Source organism: Lolium rigidum, chromosome 5 (assembly GCF_022539505.1).
Source record: "Lolium rigidum isolate FL_2022 chromosome 5, APGP_CSIRO_Lrig_0.1, whole genome shotgun sequence".
Lineage (NCBI taxonomy): Eukaryota > Viridiplantae > Streptophyta > Magnoliopsida > Poales > Poaceae > Lolium > Lolium rigidum.
Window position 1 is genome coordinate 226,045,108 of NC_061512.1, and position 16,107 is coordinate 226,061,214.

A 16,107-nucleotide genomic window follows, 5' to 3' on the forward strand; every position below is an offset into this window, starting at 1 on the left:
TTAGAAATGAGTGATGCGTTGAGACGCAAATGAATTACAAAATACATACGTTTCTGAGCGTGAGCAATACATGATAAAGCACCGGAAGGCCAAGGTGTTATATCTTTACAAATGTAAACTAGATTATTGACTCTAGTGCAAGTGGGAGACTGAAGGAGATATGCCCTAGAGGCAATAATAAAGTGGTTATTATTTATATCTTTATGTTTATGATAAATGTTTATATATCATGCTATAATTGTATTAACCGAAACATTAGTACATGTGTGATATGTAGACAACAAGAAGTCCCTAGTATGCCTCTTAAACTAGCTTGTTGATTAATGGATGATTAGTTTCATAATCATGAACATTGGATGTTATTAATAACAAGGTTATATCATTATATGAATGATGTAATGGACACACCCAATTAAGCGTAGCATAAGATCTCGTCATTAAGTTATTTGCTATAAGCTTTCGATACATAGTTACCTAGTCCTTATGACCATGAGATCATGTAAATCACTTATACCGGAAAGGTACTTTGATTACATCAAACGCCACTGCGTAAATGGGTGGTTATAAAGGTGGGATTAAGTATCCGGAAAGTATGAGTTGAGGCATATGGATCAACGAGTGGGATTTGTCCATCCCGATGACGGATAGATATACTCCGGGCCCTCTCGGTGAAATGTCGTCTAATGTATTGCAAGCATATGAATAAGTTCATAAGAGACCACATACCACGAGTACGAGTAAAGAGTACTTGTCGGGAGACGAGGTTGAACAAGGTATAGAGTGATACCGAAGATCAAACCTCGGACAAGTAAAATATCGCGTGACAAAGGGAATTGGTATCGTATGTGAATGGTTCATTCGATCACTAAAGTCATCGTTGAATATGTGGGAGCCATTATGGATCTCTAGATCCCGCTATTGGTTATTGGTCGGAGTGAGTACTCAACCATGTCCGCATAGTTCACGAACCGTAGGGTGACACACTTAAAGTTGGATGTTGAAATGGTAGTACTTGAATATGGAATGGAGTTCGAATATTTGTTCGGAGTCCCGGATGAGATCCCGGACATCACGAGGAGTTCCGGAATGGTCCGGAGAATAATATTCATATATAGGATGTCATTTTATGTGAATTAAAATGATCCGGAAGGTTCTACGGAAGGTTCTAGAAGGTTCTAGAAAAGTTCGGAAGAAATAAGGATGGAAGGTGGAGTCCCAGAGGGACTCCACCCACCTTGGCCGGCCAACCTAAGGGAGGAGGAGTCCCAAGTGGACTCCCCACCATGGTGGCGGCCACCCCACCAAGGAAAGGGGGAGTCCCACTCCCCTAGGTTTGGACACTTGGAAGGTTTTGTTGGGGTCTTATTCGGACTCTTTGACCTAAACCTTGGGGCCTCCACCTATATAAAGAGGGGGAGAGAGGGGCTGGCCGGCCACTCAAGCCACCACCATGGCCGCACCCCTCGAGGGTGCCCTAGCCGCGCCCCTCTCCCCAAACCCTAGCGGTCTCTCTCCTCCACCATATCCCGCACGCTTAAGCGAAGCTCCGCCGGATTTCTCCACCACCGACACCACGTCGTCGTGCTGTCGGATTCAAGAGGAGCTACTACTTCCGCTGCCCGCTGGAACGGGGAGGTGGACGTCGTCTTCATCAACAACCGAACGTGTGACCGAGTACGGAGGTGCTGCCCGTTCGTGGCGCCGGAAGCGATCGTGATCAAGATCTTCTACGCGCTTTTGCAAGCGGCAAGTGAACGTCTACCGCAGCAACAAGAGCCTCCTCTTGTAGGCTTTGGAATCTCTTCAAGGGTGAGACTCGATACCCCCTCGTTGCTACCATCTTCTAGATTGCATCTTGGCTTGGATTGCGTGTTCGCGGTAGGAAATTTTTTGTTTTCTATGCAACGTTATCCTACGGAAGGTTGATGGCGGCGGGATGTAGTGCGGTGCAACACCGGAGATTCCGGCGCCAACGTGGAACCTGCACAACACAACCAAAGTACTTTGCCCCAACGAAACGAGTGAGGTTGTCAATCTCACCGGCTTGCTCGTAACAAAGGATTAACCGTATTGTGTGGAAGATGATTGTTTGCAAGAAAACGAGTAAAGAACAAGTATTGCGAGCAGATTTGTATTTCAGGTATAAAAGAATGGACCGGGGTCCACGAGTTCACTAGAGGTGTCTCTCCCATAAGATAAAAGCATGTTGGGTGAACAAATTACGATCGGGCAATTGACAAATAGAGAGGGCATAACAATGCACATACATGTCATGATAAATATAGTGAGATTTAATTGGGCATTACGACAAAGTACATAGACCGCTATCCGAGCATGCATCTATGCCTAAAAAGTCCACCTTCGGGTTATCGTCCGAACCCCTCCGGTATTAAGTTGCTAACAACAGACAATTGCATTAAGTATTGCGCGTAATGTAATCAATAACTACATCCTCGGACATAGCATCAATGTTTTATCCCTAGTGGCAACAGCACATCCATAACCTTAGAGGTTCTTGTCACTCCTCCAGATTCACGGAGACATGAACCCACTATCGAGCATAAATACTCCCTCTTGGAGTTAATAGCGAAAACTTGGCCGAGCCTCTACTAATAACGGAGAGCATGCAAGATCTTAAACAACACATAGGTAATAACTTGATAATTAACATAACATAGTATTCTCTATCCATCGGATCCCGACAAACACAACATATAGCATTACGGATAGATGATCTTGATCATGTTAGGCAGCTCACAAGATCCAACAATGAAGCACAATGAGGAGAAGACAACCATCTAGCTACTGCTATGGACCCATAGTCCAGGGGTGAACTACTCACTCATCACTCCGGAGGCGACCATGGCGGTGAAGAGTCCTCCGGGAGATGAATCCCCTCTCCGGCGAGGGTGCGGAGGAGATCTCCGAATCCCCCGAGATGGGATTGGCGGCGGCGGCGTCTCGGTAAGGTTTTCCGTATCGTAGCTCTCGGTACTCGGGGGTTTCGCGACGGAGGCTATTTGTAGGCGGAAGGGCAGGTAAAGAGGCGGCACGAGGGGCCCACACCACAGGCCGGCGCGGCCAGGGCCTGGGCCGCGCCGCCCTGGTGTGTCGCCACCTCGCTGCCCCACTTCGACTCTCCTTCGGTCTTCTGGAAGCTTCGTGGCAAAATAGGACCACGGGCGTTGATTTCGTCCAATTCCGAGAATATTTCGTTACTAGGATTTCGAAACCAAAAACAGCAGAAAACAGACAAGCGGCTCTTCGGCATCTTGTTAATAGGTTAGTTCCAGAAAATGCACGAATATGACATAAACTGTGCATAAAACATGTAGATATCATCAATAATGTGGCATGGAACATAAGAAATTATCGATACGTCGGAGACGTATCAGGCCACGAGGTGGGGACACAGTAGGGCGGCGCGGCCCAAGCCCTGGCCGCGCCCTCCTAGTGTGTGGGCCCACCAGGACCCCTCCGAGGCTGCCCTTCCGCCTACTTAAGGTCTCCGTCGCGAAAACCCTATTACGTTCGACGAAACCAGAGAAAACCTTCCAGAGCCGCCGCCATCGCGAAGCCAAGATGCGGGGGACGGGAGTCTCGTTTCGGCACGCCGCCGGGACGGGGAAGTGCCCCCGGAAGGCTCCTCCATCGACACCACCACCATCTTCATCAACGCTGCTGTCTCCCATGAGGAGGGAGTAGTTCTCCATCGAGGCTCGAGGCTGTACCGGTAGCTATGTGGTTAATCTCTCTCATATGTACTTCAATACAATAATCTCATGAGCTGCCTTACATGATTGAGATTCATATGATGATGCTTGTAATCTAGATGTCATTGTGCTAGTCAAGTGGGTTTTACTTATGTGATCTCCGGAGACTCCTTGTCCCACGTGTGTAAAGGTGACGAGTGTGTGCACCGTGTGGGTCTCTTAGGCTATATTTCACGGAATACGTATTCATCGTTATGAATGGCATAGTGAAGTGCTTATTTATATCTCTTTATGATTGCAATGTGTTTTGTATCACAATTTATCTGTATGCTACTCTAGTGATGTTATTAAAGTAGTTTATTCCTCCTGCACGGTGTAATGGTGACGAGTGTGTGCATCGTGTAGTACTTGGCGTAGGCTATGATTGTGATCTCTTGTAGATTATGAAGTTAACTATTGCTATGATGGTATTGATGTGATCTATGCCTCCTTTCGTAGTGTGAAGGTGATAATGTGCATGCTATGTTAGTACTTGGTTTGGTTATGTTGATTTGTCATGCACTCTAAGGTTATTTAAACATGAACATCGAATATTGTGGAGCTTGTTAACTCCGGCATTGAGGGTTCGTGTAATCCTACACGATTAGTGGTGTTCATCATCCAACAAGAGAGTGTAGAGTCTAGCATTTATCTATTTATTCTGTTATGTGATCAAAGTTGAGAGTGTCCACTAGTGAAAGTATGATCTCTAGGCCTTGTTCCTAAATATCGCTATCGCTGCTTGTTTACTTGTTTTACTCGCATCTCTAATGTCCGCAATATTACCACCATCAACCACACGCCGATCCTGGGCAAAGCACTTTTCCGGTGCCGTTGCTACCGCTTATATTTATTCATACCACCTGTATTTCACTATCTCTTCGCCGAACTAGTGCACCTATTAGGTGTGTTGGGGACACAAGAGACTTCTTGCTTTGTGGTTGCGGGGTTGCTTGAGAGGGATATCTTTGACCTCTTCCTCCCTGAGATCGATAAACCTTGGGTGATCCACTTAAGGGAAACTTGCTGCTGTTCTACAAACCTCTGCTCTTGGAGGCCCAACACTGTCTACAAGAATAGAAGCACCCGTAGACATCAAGCATTTTTCTCTCTACACTTGGTTTTGTATCCATTCTTTGAAAGGATCAGCATGTTTTTCTTTATCCTATATTGTATCATTTGAAGCTCATTCTTGTAAATGGCCTTCCAGCTCTGGAAGTTTGGAAATTGATTTTTTTGAAAATCTTGTTGTTTCTGACAATCCATATCCCCCAAGCAGCTGCAATGATAATTTCCATAGCAAAAGGCATCCTAAGCTTGTTCTTGACATCATAGAAAGCATCCATTACAAAGAGATTCTAATAGTACTAAGTTCATATTCCGCAAAACAAAATAAGACATCTAAGACAATTCCTTCCGGGATGGGCGAGAAGCTTAAGTGGCTCTTATAGGATTGAAAAGGGGCGTTTGCTTAACATAATTGTTATTTTAGATCGAAAAGCTAAAACTATTCATCTGAATGAAGATGAGAGAAAAAACATGTGTAATGCTAATGAGGAAGTATCTAAGCTAAGACTTGAGGAGGAGTCTAAGTCGGTTCAGCGCGCGAAGGTAAAACATGTCCAAGAGGGTGGTGATAATACTAACTACTTTCATCTAATTGCAAACGGTAAACATAGGAGGAAAAATATTTTTCGGATAGCGCAAGAGATGAAGGAACAATCACTGGTCAAGAGAATTTAAAAACATACATCTCAGAGTATTACATTAATCTTTCTAGTCCGCCCTGCACCTAGTAATTGTATGATGGTTCAATCGGTGACTCATGATATTAAACAATTTTCGGATCATCAGAATGAAATATTGACAGCTGACTTCTCCGAAAAACTTCTCCGAAAAAGAAGTTCACGAAGCTGTGATGCAAATAGAAAAGAACTAACTACCATGACTAGATAGGTTTCCTGTCAAGTTTTACTAATCTTTTTGGGATGTCATAATAGTAGATTTATTGGCCATGATTGAGAACTTTTAGAAGGGAGAGCTGCCACTTTTCCACCTTAATTTTGGCACCACTATACTCCCCCCCTAAAAAAGAAAATTCCATTCAAATTCAGCAATATCGTCCTATTTGTTACTTAAGGTCAACTTTAAAGTATTCACGAAACTGGGGACCATAGAGTCACTCTGATAGACGAAATATTATTCAACGAACTCAAACTGCCGTCATGTCCGGTAGACACATTTTAGAGGGAGTGGTTATCCTTCAAGAGACTATCCACGAACTTCATAGGAAGAAAATGAATGGTGTTCTGTTTAAGATATATTTCGAGAAGGTGTATGATGAAGTAAATTGGTCCTTCTTGTAGCAAGCTCTACATATGAAAGGATTCAACCCAAAATAGTGGAAGTGTATCCAACAATATATTGAGAAATGAAGTGTGGATATTAGAGTTAATGATGATCTAGGTTATTATTTTCAAACAAAGAAAGGTCTCGGACATGATCTTCTATCACGGATTCTTTTTTAGCATAGTCACAGATATGCAAGTAGGGGGATTCATTCCATATCTAGTTGATGGTAGGGTGTCTTCCTACACTATGCTGAGGATACTATTATTTTTATGGAACACGATGTGCAAAAAACTCTTGATATGAAATTAATACTTTGCATCTTTGAGCAATTATCTGGGTTAAACATAAATTTGCATAAGAGTGAGAGTTTTTGCTTTGTCTAGGCCAAAGTGGTCGATAATGACTATAGGGTTCTTTTTGGGTGGGACATAGGGTCTCTCCCTTTTAGATACTTGGGAATTCCAATCTATTACCGTAAATATAAAAAAAATAGCTAGTGGAAACTGGTTGAGGATGGCTTTGAGAAAAAAAAAAACTGAGTAGTTGGATTAAAAAATTGTTATCTTATAGGGACTGGTTAGTCTTAATCAATTCTATCCTTACCAGCATACCAATGTTTATACTCTCTTTCCTTCAAATACCTAAAAGGGTTAGAACGAAACCCAATTTTTACAGGTCTTGATTCTTTTGGCAAAATGATGAGCATAAGAAAAAAAAAGCTCACTAAGTGAAATATTATTTGTAGATTAAAAGACCAAGTAGGTTTAGGCGTGGAGGTCTTAGATTTAAAAAAACAGGAGTTTGCTTAGTAAGTGGTTATTTAAACTCATGAATGAGGAAGGTATGTGGCAAGAATTCCTCTATAAAAATATCTACATGCTAAAACTTTATCTTGGGTTTCAGTAAAAAAATTGTCTTAGGTTTAAGCAAAACCAACTAACTCTTCCTTTTGGAAGGGTTTGATGAAGGCTAAAGATGATTTATTTAAGAGAGGTTCTTTTGTGGTCGGCAACGACGAGGCGACAAGATTTGGGAGGATATTTGGTTAGGGGACAAGCCTTTAGCCAATGAATACCCAACTTTTTATAATATTGTTTATCATAAACATGTTACGGTTGCAAATATGCCAAGTTCAAATCCTATAAATATAAGTTCTAGACGAACTTTAAGTGAAAATAAATGGGATAGATAGATTCACTTGCTGCATCATCTAATATTGGTTCAGCTAACCGATGACAACGATTCTTTTAAATGGAGTTTAAACTCAGCTAGAGTTTTCACGGTCAAGTCAATGTATCTAGATCTTCTTAATGGTTGTACAGTCTATCTAAAGAAATATATTTGTGAAAAAAATAACACTTAAGATTAAAATCTTTGTGTGGTTTCTCCACATAAAGATGATACTAACAAAGAATAACTTGATTAAACGGAATTGGCATGGATCCTGCTTTTGTGTTCAAGATAAGACAATACAACATCTTTTTATTTCATCCCCTTTTGCAAAATATTTATGGAGGATTGTATACATGACTTTCAATACCCCTCCTCCCGTCAGTATTACAAAAATGTATAGAAATTGGTTAAATGGAGTAGCTAAAAAGATAAAGACCACACTAAAATTGTTGTGCACTTTACTTTAGGCTAAGCGTGCTTTACTTTGGGCTGTATGAAAAGTGTGATAAAACTTTATCTTTAATAAATAAATTTTCCACTATTTTTACAGGTTATTCTTTTTTGGCTACGTTTGAATTTATACCTGGACCTATCTCCAGCCGGTGGAGGATCGCTAGACCATAGAGTTCAGGTGTAACCGTTTAGCAACGGTGGGACAGTATTTCTACGGCCGACGCAGCTGGCGTGTTGATCGAAGATTGACATTATAGTGCCAAGATGTTGCTTACTCTTAGACTGATCATAGTGTATAGTATCATATAGTAGTATCGTACATATGATACTTGCCTATGATACTATCTCTATAATGGGTGGTATTATAGAATAATATTATAGTCTTCTAAATTTATTATTTTATAAAATTATAATACAAATTTGTGTACAAGATCTATTTAGCATTAACTTTCTAACATGCACTATGATACAATATCCATCTAACTTTCTAACATGCACTATGATACAGTATCCATCTATGTTACTCTAATCATATCTTTTCTCCTTAAATAGATGCTACATCAGCATTTTTGTGAACCTACAATACATGATACTATCCAAGATACTAGCACTATGACCAGCCTTAGTACTTTTTAGATGGTTGATTCATGTGGAGACTTTATATGATCCATGATCTGTAATAATAAGACCTTATATAAATCCTTAATAAAGAGGTTTATGCAACTCATGCAGAGGCTGTGGGCTTCCCTATTAAAAACAAAGTTCTCAAAATTATCTAATTAGTGCATAAAACCAAACCATCTCCAACAGAAAAATATGTTAACTATCATAAAAAAATAAAATTGTCTAACTTGCGGTAAGTATTAATTCATAAAACCTATATTCATATGCAGCAGTGGAACTGGGTGATACCAAAAATAATATTTAAATTTTGCTCCCGTGAAAATATATAATAATACTATTATAGCTTCTTTTCAAGCCTTAAACTTGTATGAAAAAAACATTAAATTTTCATGCATCCAGGTCTAGGAGTGTCCATAACAAGTTGTTCTGTTTATACGCTGTGAGCAAATAATTTGACAGGCTGCAAGAAATAGCTCCCAACATGGCCACAATTATCAGCTCTCATGAAAAGGAAAAGGGAAAGGCAATCCCGTCCTATGGACGCTGGATGCCAGGGTGACTGACGGAGAGAATTGCTGATCCAGAGACCAACACGCCACAAGGTCCTTTACAAGCTCGGGATGTCGTAGCCTGTGACGATGTCGTAGAAGTAACCCACCTTGGTAACATGCTAGCAACATCTAAAGAAAAAAACAATCCTACACCCTGACTATAGAGAATCAACTTGTACAAGCATTTGGACGTCAGGATCAAGAATTGGTGCGACATCGAGAGATGCGCCAAGACGAATCTGCTGAGAACGAATCCACAAGGGATGAGCATGTGCAAGGGCAGATAAAAAATGAACCTAATTACCACCAAAGCTTATCATAATTTCTCTCTACCTCCTCAGACAAGCATATAAGTATATCTAGACAATGGCTGATAGTTAATGCAGCAATGTGAAATGAGATTCAGATTACCTGGGGCATTCAACAATAAACTGCAATGTGAGATGAGGAGTACCAGTAGCCTAAAACCAGATAGTATCGCCATCGATATTGGTCGTCTAACCTACGGAGATGCACCGGCAACATCCTTACGGATGCACACCTCCACGTGGCCACCCAACTGAGCGTCATTAGGGACCAGCAGGAACACCTTCTCTTTCTCCCCAATCCCGTTCCGCAGCGACGTGTTCCGCGCCATTGACTGCATTTGCAGCCTGTGACGTCTGTCGCCGTTCCTCGCCGTTGTCTTCAGCTCGTACACGAACTCCTGCGCGACCGCGTTGTCGGGGCGGACGCAGATCATGGACAGAGCAGTGCCGCGGCCCTCGCGGAAGCTGTCCAGGAAGAAGAGCTCGCCATCGTCCTTGCTGTGCATGATGGTCGACATGAGGGCATGGGCTTGGAAGCTCTCGCCGTAGCGGAAGTTGACCGTGAGCCAGTGGTGGTTGTCGATGAGGTGAGCTTTGAGGGCGTCGGACAGGCCTGCGAAGCCGCAGCGAGGGATGGGGCAGAAGCAGGGCTCGTAGCGGCAAGACTCCTCGTGCGCACGCATCTCATGGTGGGCGAGGAGGGTTGTGCAGCCATGCTCTTTGTTGTGGCAGGAGAAGCGAATGCGGCTGAGGAACTCCTCGACGGCGCGGTTGCGCCCGTAGCCATTGGCGGCACCGCAGCTGCTGCACCGGTTGTCCCCGTATTCGCTGTCGCACCTCGAGCAGGTAACATGGCCAAATGGGCACTGCAGGCGATCAAGAACACCTGGGTTAGTTGCTCTGACAATAAAAGACTTTATAACTGAACCTTGGTCTACACATAATAAACACTGGAGGTGAACCTCACCTGGAAGACCGGCGAGCTGAGCATGCGGCGGCAGCACTTGCAGGTGAAGAGGTGGTCGTAGTCGTCGCCGCCGATGTGGACGCTGAACACGTCGCTGTGGCCCCGCTGCCCTGCCCCTTTGTACCCGTTTGGCCTCCAGAGAGGCCGCCCCTGCGCGTCGATCTCGTCCGAACCGCGGCTGCGGCTGCGGTCGTCGGCATTGTCCTCGTCTTCGCTGGGCAGCCTTTGCGACCACGAGCGGCAGGGCGAAGGAGAGGGTGAGCGGTAGAGCGACGGGGACGGCAGCGGCGAGGGCGACCGGTAGGGCGACGGCGAAGGCGAGTAGGCCGAAAACCACTGGCGACGCCTGTTCCTCGGCGGCTGCTCGGGGCTACCCTCCGCGTCAGACGGCGACGTCCGGAGGCGCTTCCCTCCGCTCCCTCTGTAGCTGCTCATCTCCCTGCAGATCGCGACGGCGCCGCAGAATGTGTGCGGTAAATAATCAATGCCCTTCATCAGATTCCGGTAATTAATCCATTAAAAAGATCTGCAGAATCGCCGACATGAAAATTCGGAACTTGGATGAAACCATACCTGGGCTTGAAGACGACGGATCTAGCGGCGGCGATGGGACCGGGCCGAGGACCTGGCTATCGACCTTCACCGATTGTAGGTGCAGCTCGAGCAGGAGGGTCCCCTGGCAGGTACGGAGGGGATAGGCGCGGCCGTGCGGGAGCCGAACTCTCGCCGGCGGCGCGGAATTGGGGACTGAGGTCGAGAGGGGAACGGGTTTTTTTTTTCTGAGGGTGGCCACGAAGAGGGTTTCTCTTCTGGTCTTTTGCGCCGCCGAACCATCGTAAAGTCGGTTCTGAAGCGGCCCACTCGCACAACTACTTGGAGTGTGGCCCGTTTAGCCCATAAGACTCTGCACTTTCTATTTGTTCTTTATAAGTTTTGACAAATGCTGAACTAATATAGTAACATGGCATTGAAAAAAAGACTCCAAGAGAGTATCAAGGTGATATTGCCAATAGTACTGAGTTTCAGAAACTCGATGACGAATAACAGCCCTAGCTCGGATGGGGAGGAGTCGCTGACACCAAGCAACCCACCCGTGTTCGAGGCTTCACATCCGCCTTGTGCTGGTATTCAGGCGGGAAATGTCCCCCCCTCCAATACAAGAATCCTTACAAAAGGAAAGTTGTGTACGAGATATGGATCATGTCAATCCCGTAAAATATATCTAGTCCACCGGCTTTATCTTGCAATTGGTTGAACTCTGTAATAGTTGGTTGTCTTCGACACAATCTTGCTAAAGGAGCCATAAAACAAATACACGGGAGATAGTAGTAAAATAAGATGTGGAATGTTAAGATTTTCCGGTTACAATGTTATGATTTGTTTGAGGATTTCCATAGTTACAAGGGCATCGAACAGACACAAACATACACTAATTTAATGCATGTAAGGTGAGATAATCGATAGGGAAAAATTACAACCGCGGATCCGAAGACCTTGTTGCCTCAATACCAAATGTGGGATTCCTTCCCCAATTTACTCATCCAGCTCTATAATTTAATACTATTTCCATAGTGTTGCGTTGGAAGAAGGAATCAACGACCAACTATAGAGGAGGAGTTAGAGAAATTCCCACAGGGATTCAACTTTCAAATAGAATGCTTCCACTAATGGCACGACCCTTTAACCTGCTTCCATCGGTTATCTTGTTGCACTGTCACTTGGTCTTCACTCGTGCCAACAGATGGGCTTCACATATTCTTTGCCACACACTTGTACACCATTTCATCTTAATCGTCTCAGGTAGAAGTCGTATCGTGACATTGAGATAGTTAAAGTAGTCTTAGATGTTGGTCAATCACAAATGAGAAAACTAAAGGAACATGAAAAGTAGATTGCATGACATGCGTGTTACCGCATAAAAATAGATACATGTTACCGGATTCAATAATCACCCTTGTGCGCCCCTTACTTTTCAAAAACTCTAGTTTCCCAACGGTAATAAATAATTTTTGTGATTATAACGGCACACAACTAATACACAACGCACTCACGCTATTACAGCCACACATGTGCGACCTATTCAAACACAATATATCACAACCGGAGTTCACTCGAGATAAATATATACACATAGACCTGGGATCCAAGGTTTACCAGAAAAAAAAAACAGGATGTGAGGATATGACACACACTGCTTCCCGAGTGAGCATGCTGAAGCTTTATAAGAATTAAATGTACTCACTCAATCTAAGAAAAAATATACTCACTTTGTCTTAAATAAAATGTCACACATTTATCTAGATTAGTATCTATCTATACACAAACTAGATACATGCATATCTATACAAATCTATGAAAAGTACTTCGAAATAGAGGGTGTACATTTTTGTTTGTGCTGAGAATTGGTTAAATGCACACTTGACAATTGCCTATATTTTTTTTGCAATTCATGTTTTCTTTTCTTAGGATTTCTTCTGAAATAACTTGTTTGGTCCATCCCTATCTTACAATCTTACGGTAATACTCTTTGTTGTTGTCACCCATACATACAAAGTTTCAGGAGAAAGTATGTCGTTGGAAAAAAAATTTGGATAAAGATGAAAGAAAATGAAGTTGTTATTTGACAGTTGGAAAAACTTATAGATCAAACTTTACATTGTGTGACTTCTGGAAAAAAAAACTGCAGGCCTCACTTTTAAGCACGGAGGAAGCAACACGCATGTGTTGAACCGTTTGTGTATTTTGTTTGCTTCTATATCTGAATAATGCATGTTATCGATAAAGTAGAGCCTCCCACTAGTTTTAGGAGTCCCTACATGGAACACACCCCTGGCCATCTACTAGGGTGCTAGATCCAGGTCCCCCATGGAACACACCATGGACGACATTAATAATGAATGTGGTGTTGTTGAATTGATGACCTTTCCGGTCCTAATGTACGTGTGAGTCTCCTCTTTTTTTTCTTCACTACTTGTTGCTCGATATTTGGATATGCTACACGTGTTTAGTCTGATGTGCGGTTTAGCATGCTAATGCTTGTGTCATACGGATTTTTATAATTAAACTCACACAAGAAACAAACAACATAAAGTTTGGATTACTTGACTTTGAAAAACTCATAGGTCAAACTTTACATTGTGTGACATTTGGAAAGACATATATATGCCATGCTTTTAAATACAAAGGAGGTAGCATGCATATGTTTAACATCTCTATTTCTTGCTTATTATCATTATCATGTAGATAAGTCAATATGCAAACAAGTTAGAACACGTGCTAATGTAATCTCCCCTACTTGAGCTCTACGGCTCCCATATGTATCCTGCACCACGTAAAACCTGAACAAAAACCGGTGCCAAGCTGCCGTGCACAATTTGCAGATGAGCTGCAGATCCTCTTAGCTTGATGATCTCGCGTGATCTCTGTACGTGGGGCCGATTTCGATGTTTGGGCGCGACCTAGCAAAGGCCGCATCCGGGGTATTGGTCCGGAGAGTAGGCCTTGGCCCTGGGCGATTTGGACTTGTCGTCGATCGACTGAATGATTGCATTGCATTGCACTGACACCGACCGACGTGGACTTGAGCAAATACGGAGTTATACTCCGTGCATACGCGTCCTGATGTAAGGGCATCTCCAACGGGGGCATCTAAACCCAAAAACGGACGTCGAATGGATCCGTTTGGGTAAAACCTGCTCCCAACGGGGAGACCCAAATTAAAAACGGACAGCTGTGGTGTCCTGCGCGACCCAAAGCTGGCTCAAATTTGGGAGACTTTTGGAGCGAGCCGGACGAACGCGGGCGTCCATTGTATCCGCGTATGTCCGCGTCCCGCCCACCGTGACAGTGACACAAAATAGGCCCCCACCCTTCTCTCTCCTCTGTCTTCCTGTGATTGCTTTTTCCCATGGAAACCTCCATCCCTCCTCGTCGGATTGGATCCCGTCTAACCAAGATCCGCCGCCACCATCGCCTGGAGGCCCCTGCCGCCGCCACCTCCTTTTTTTTGAGCAGAAACGAGCGCCGCCGGCCTCGACGCCGCCGAGCAAGACGAAGCAGGGGCGGAGCTCGCAGGGTCGGAGGTTGGGGACGGTGCTCGCAGGGACGGGCGGGGGCAGAGCTCGCCGTGCGCGCGGGCACGGTCGCCGGCCGCGCGAGCCACTGGCGGGGGTGGAGCTCGCCGTGCGCGCGGGCACGGTTGTCGGCCGCTCGCCACTGCAGAGCGCGCGCCGCCGCAGCCTCCGCCCGCGCCACGCGCTCGCAGCCTTCGCTCGACCACCTCCACGCCCACCTCGACCAGTTCCACGCCGCGATGCGCCCGCGTCGCTGCAGGCCGGCCGCCACGCCCTCGCCAAGAATTCGGCCGACGTGCGCGCGGCGACGTGCTCCCACGCGAGGCCCTCGTTTCGGCCAAGCTCGTCGTGTAGCGTGTGCGCGAGGCGGTCGTCCCGGCCAAGCTCGTCGTGGTGCGCGTGCGCGCTGGCGCCGAGCTAGCCCTTCTCGCCGTGCTGAGCGTGCGCGAGGCGCTCGTCCCTGCCAAGCTCGCCGTGGTACGGGTGACGCGGCGGGTCGACGGGAAGCCGAACGGCGGCACAGCAGCAGGGAAACAGGGCGCAGCGCCGGAGCAGGGCAGAGCGAGTGGGGCGCTTAGCTGCATGCGCGTAGGCCTAGTGATGGTGTTGCTGCTACGCGCGCGTACACGCGTAGTGTGCTTAACGCCGCCGCCGCAAGCTGCTAGCTCGCGAGCGCCGCCACTGTTTGGCCTCTTGCTCGCGCTGGCGAGCGCTGCGGGCGGGGCGCAGGTTTTGGACATGGGCCGTCGACGGCTAGGCGCGGGCGGAACCAGGCGAAGATGCGGTCTCCGTCAAGGCGTCCGCAGGTCGGCCTCCGTCGAGGCGCAGCGCGGGCGTCATCCCCGGCGTCGGTCGAGGCGCACCTGGCCACCACCGGGGCCCCCTCCACCTCTCCTCCAGCGCACAAGCCGGAGCAGCAGCCTCCACCCGAGCGACGGGGACCGAGGCAACGACCGCCGGAGCTGTGCGGTGCTCAGCTTGGCAAGTAGTACTACTTGGGATGAAGGAGAAGAAGCAGTAATTTGGGTCGTAGCAGCGTTGGGGAATAAAAATCGGGCAGGACGTCTACGAGCGTCCGCGCGACATCCGCTTGTCCGGTGGACGACCCAAACGGATAAAATACACCGTTCGTTTGGATCGCGCGGTTGGAGATGCCTTAAGCGACCTTCTCCTTGGTATCTCGTATGACGCAGCTACAAATAGAAGCCTGATGCGTGTTTGGTTTGATTCACAGCCAGGCAATATCTGCACTAGGTGACATGATGTAAGGCAACAACGTCTCATCGGCCCAACGCCGACGTTGCCTTGGCCTGAACTCGTGGCTACTAGTAGTGCCCTCAAACTGGTAACCCTTAGTTTGAGGGCCGAGAAAACGCTAATTTGAAGTCCTAAACGGCCGGCGCAGATCAGTATTGTCAAACCAACTGTTAAAACAAAATATTCTATTTTGATGGTTGTTTGAGGGAAACCTTCAAAACAGGATTTCCTCAAAAATGACAGCAACATACAATATTTGCAAATGAATATTAGCAAAACACAATTGTGAAACACACATATCATGAAACAAACTTGCAAATGATTATAAATGATGCATGGTTCATAGTTTTACTCTCAATGGTGCCACTTGGTGGAGCGTTAATCACTTGGTCCATAGCCGCACTCCAACGAGCACAAGCGGGCTTTATCACCTCCCACCGTCCTTGAAGTGACCGGTAAGAACGATGGACCAAGCGGCCGGTCTTGGGCTTGAGCTTGCAATACTTGTCCTCGATCTGTTGCCAATAGCGTTTCCCGGTTTGATCTGTGCCATGAACCGCATCCATCCCAACTTCGGACCAAGCACGAACCAAAAGA

The 16,107-nt window shown here is 45.8% G+C and overlaps 1 protein-coding gene across 1 annotated transcript; it reads right to left on the reverse strand.

The window, feature by feature from the left end:
* Positions 1–9,191: 9,191 nt before the first annotated feature.
* Positions 9,192–10,399, reverse strand: LOC124654717 (E3 ubiquitin-protein ligase SINA-like 2). Its single transcript, XM_047193714.1, has 2 exons — positions 10,181–10,399; positions 9,192–10,079 (listed from the first exon to the last, which is right to left on the reverse strand). The coding sequence occupies exons 1-2, from the start codon at positions 10,202–10,204 to the stop codon at positions 9,408–9,410; spliced, it is 696 nt and encodes a 231-aa protein (XP_047049670.1). The 5' UTR covers positions 10,205–10,399; the 3' UTR covers positions 9,192–9,407.
* Positions 10,400–16,107: the final 5,708 nt, after the last annotated feature.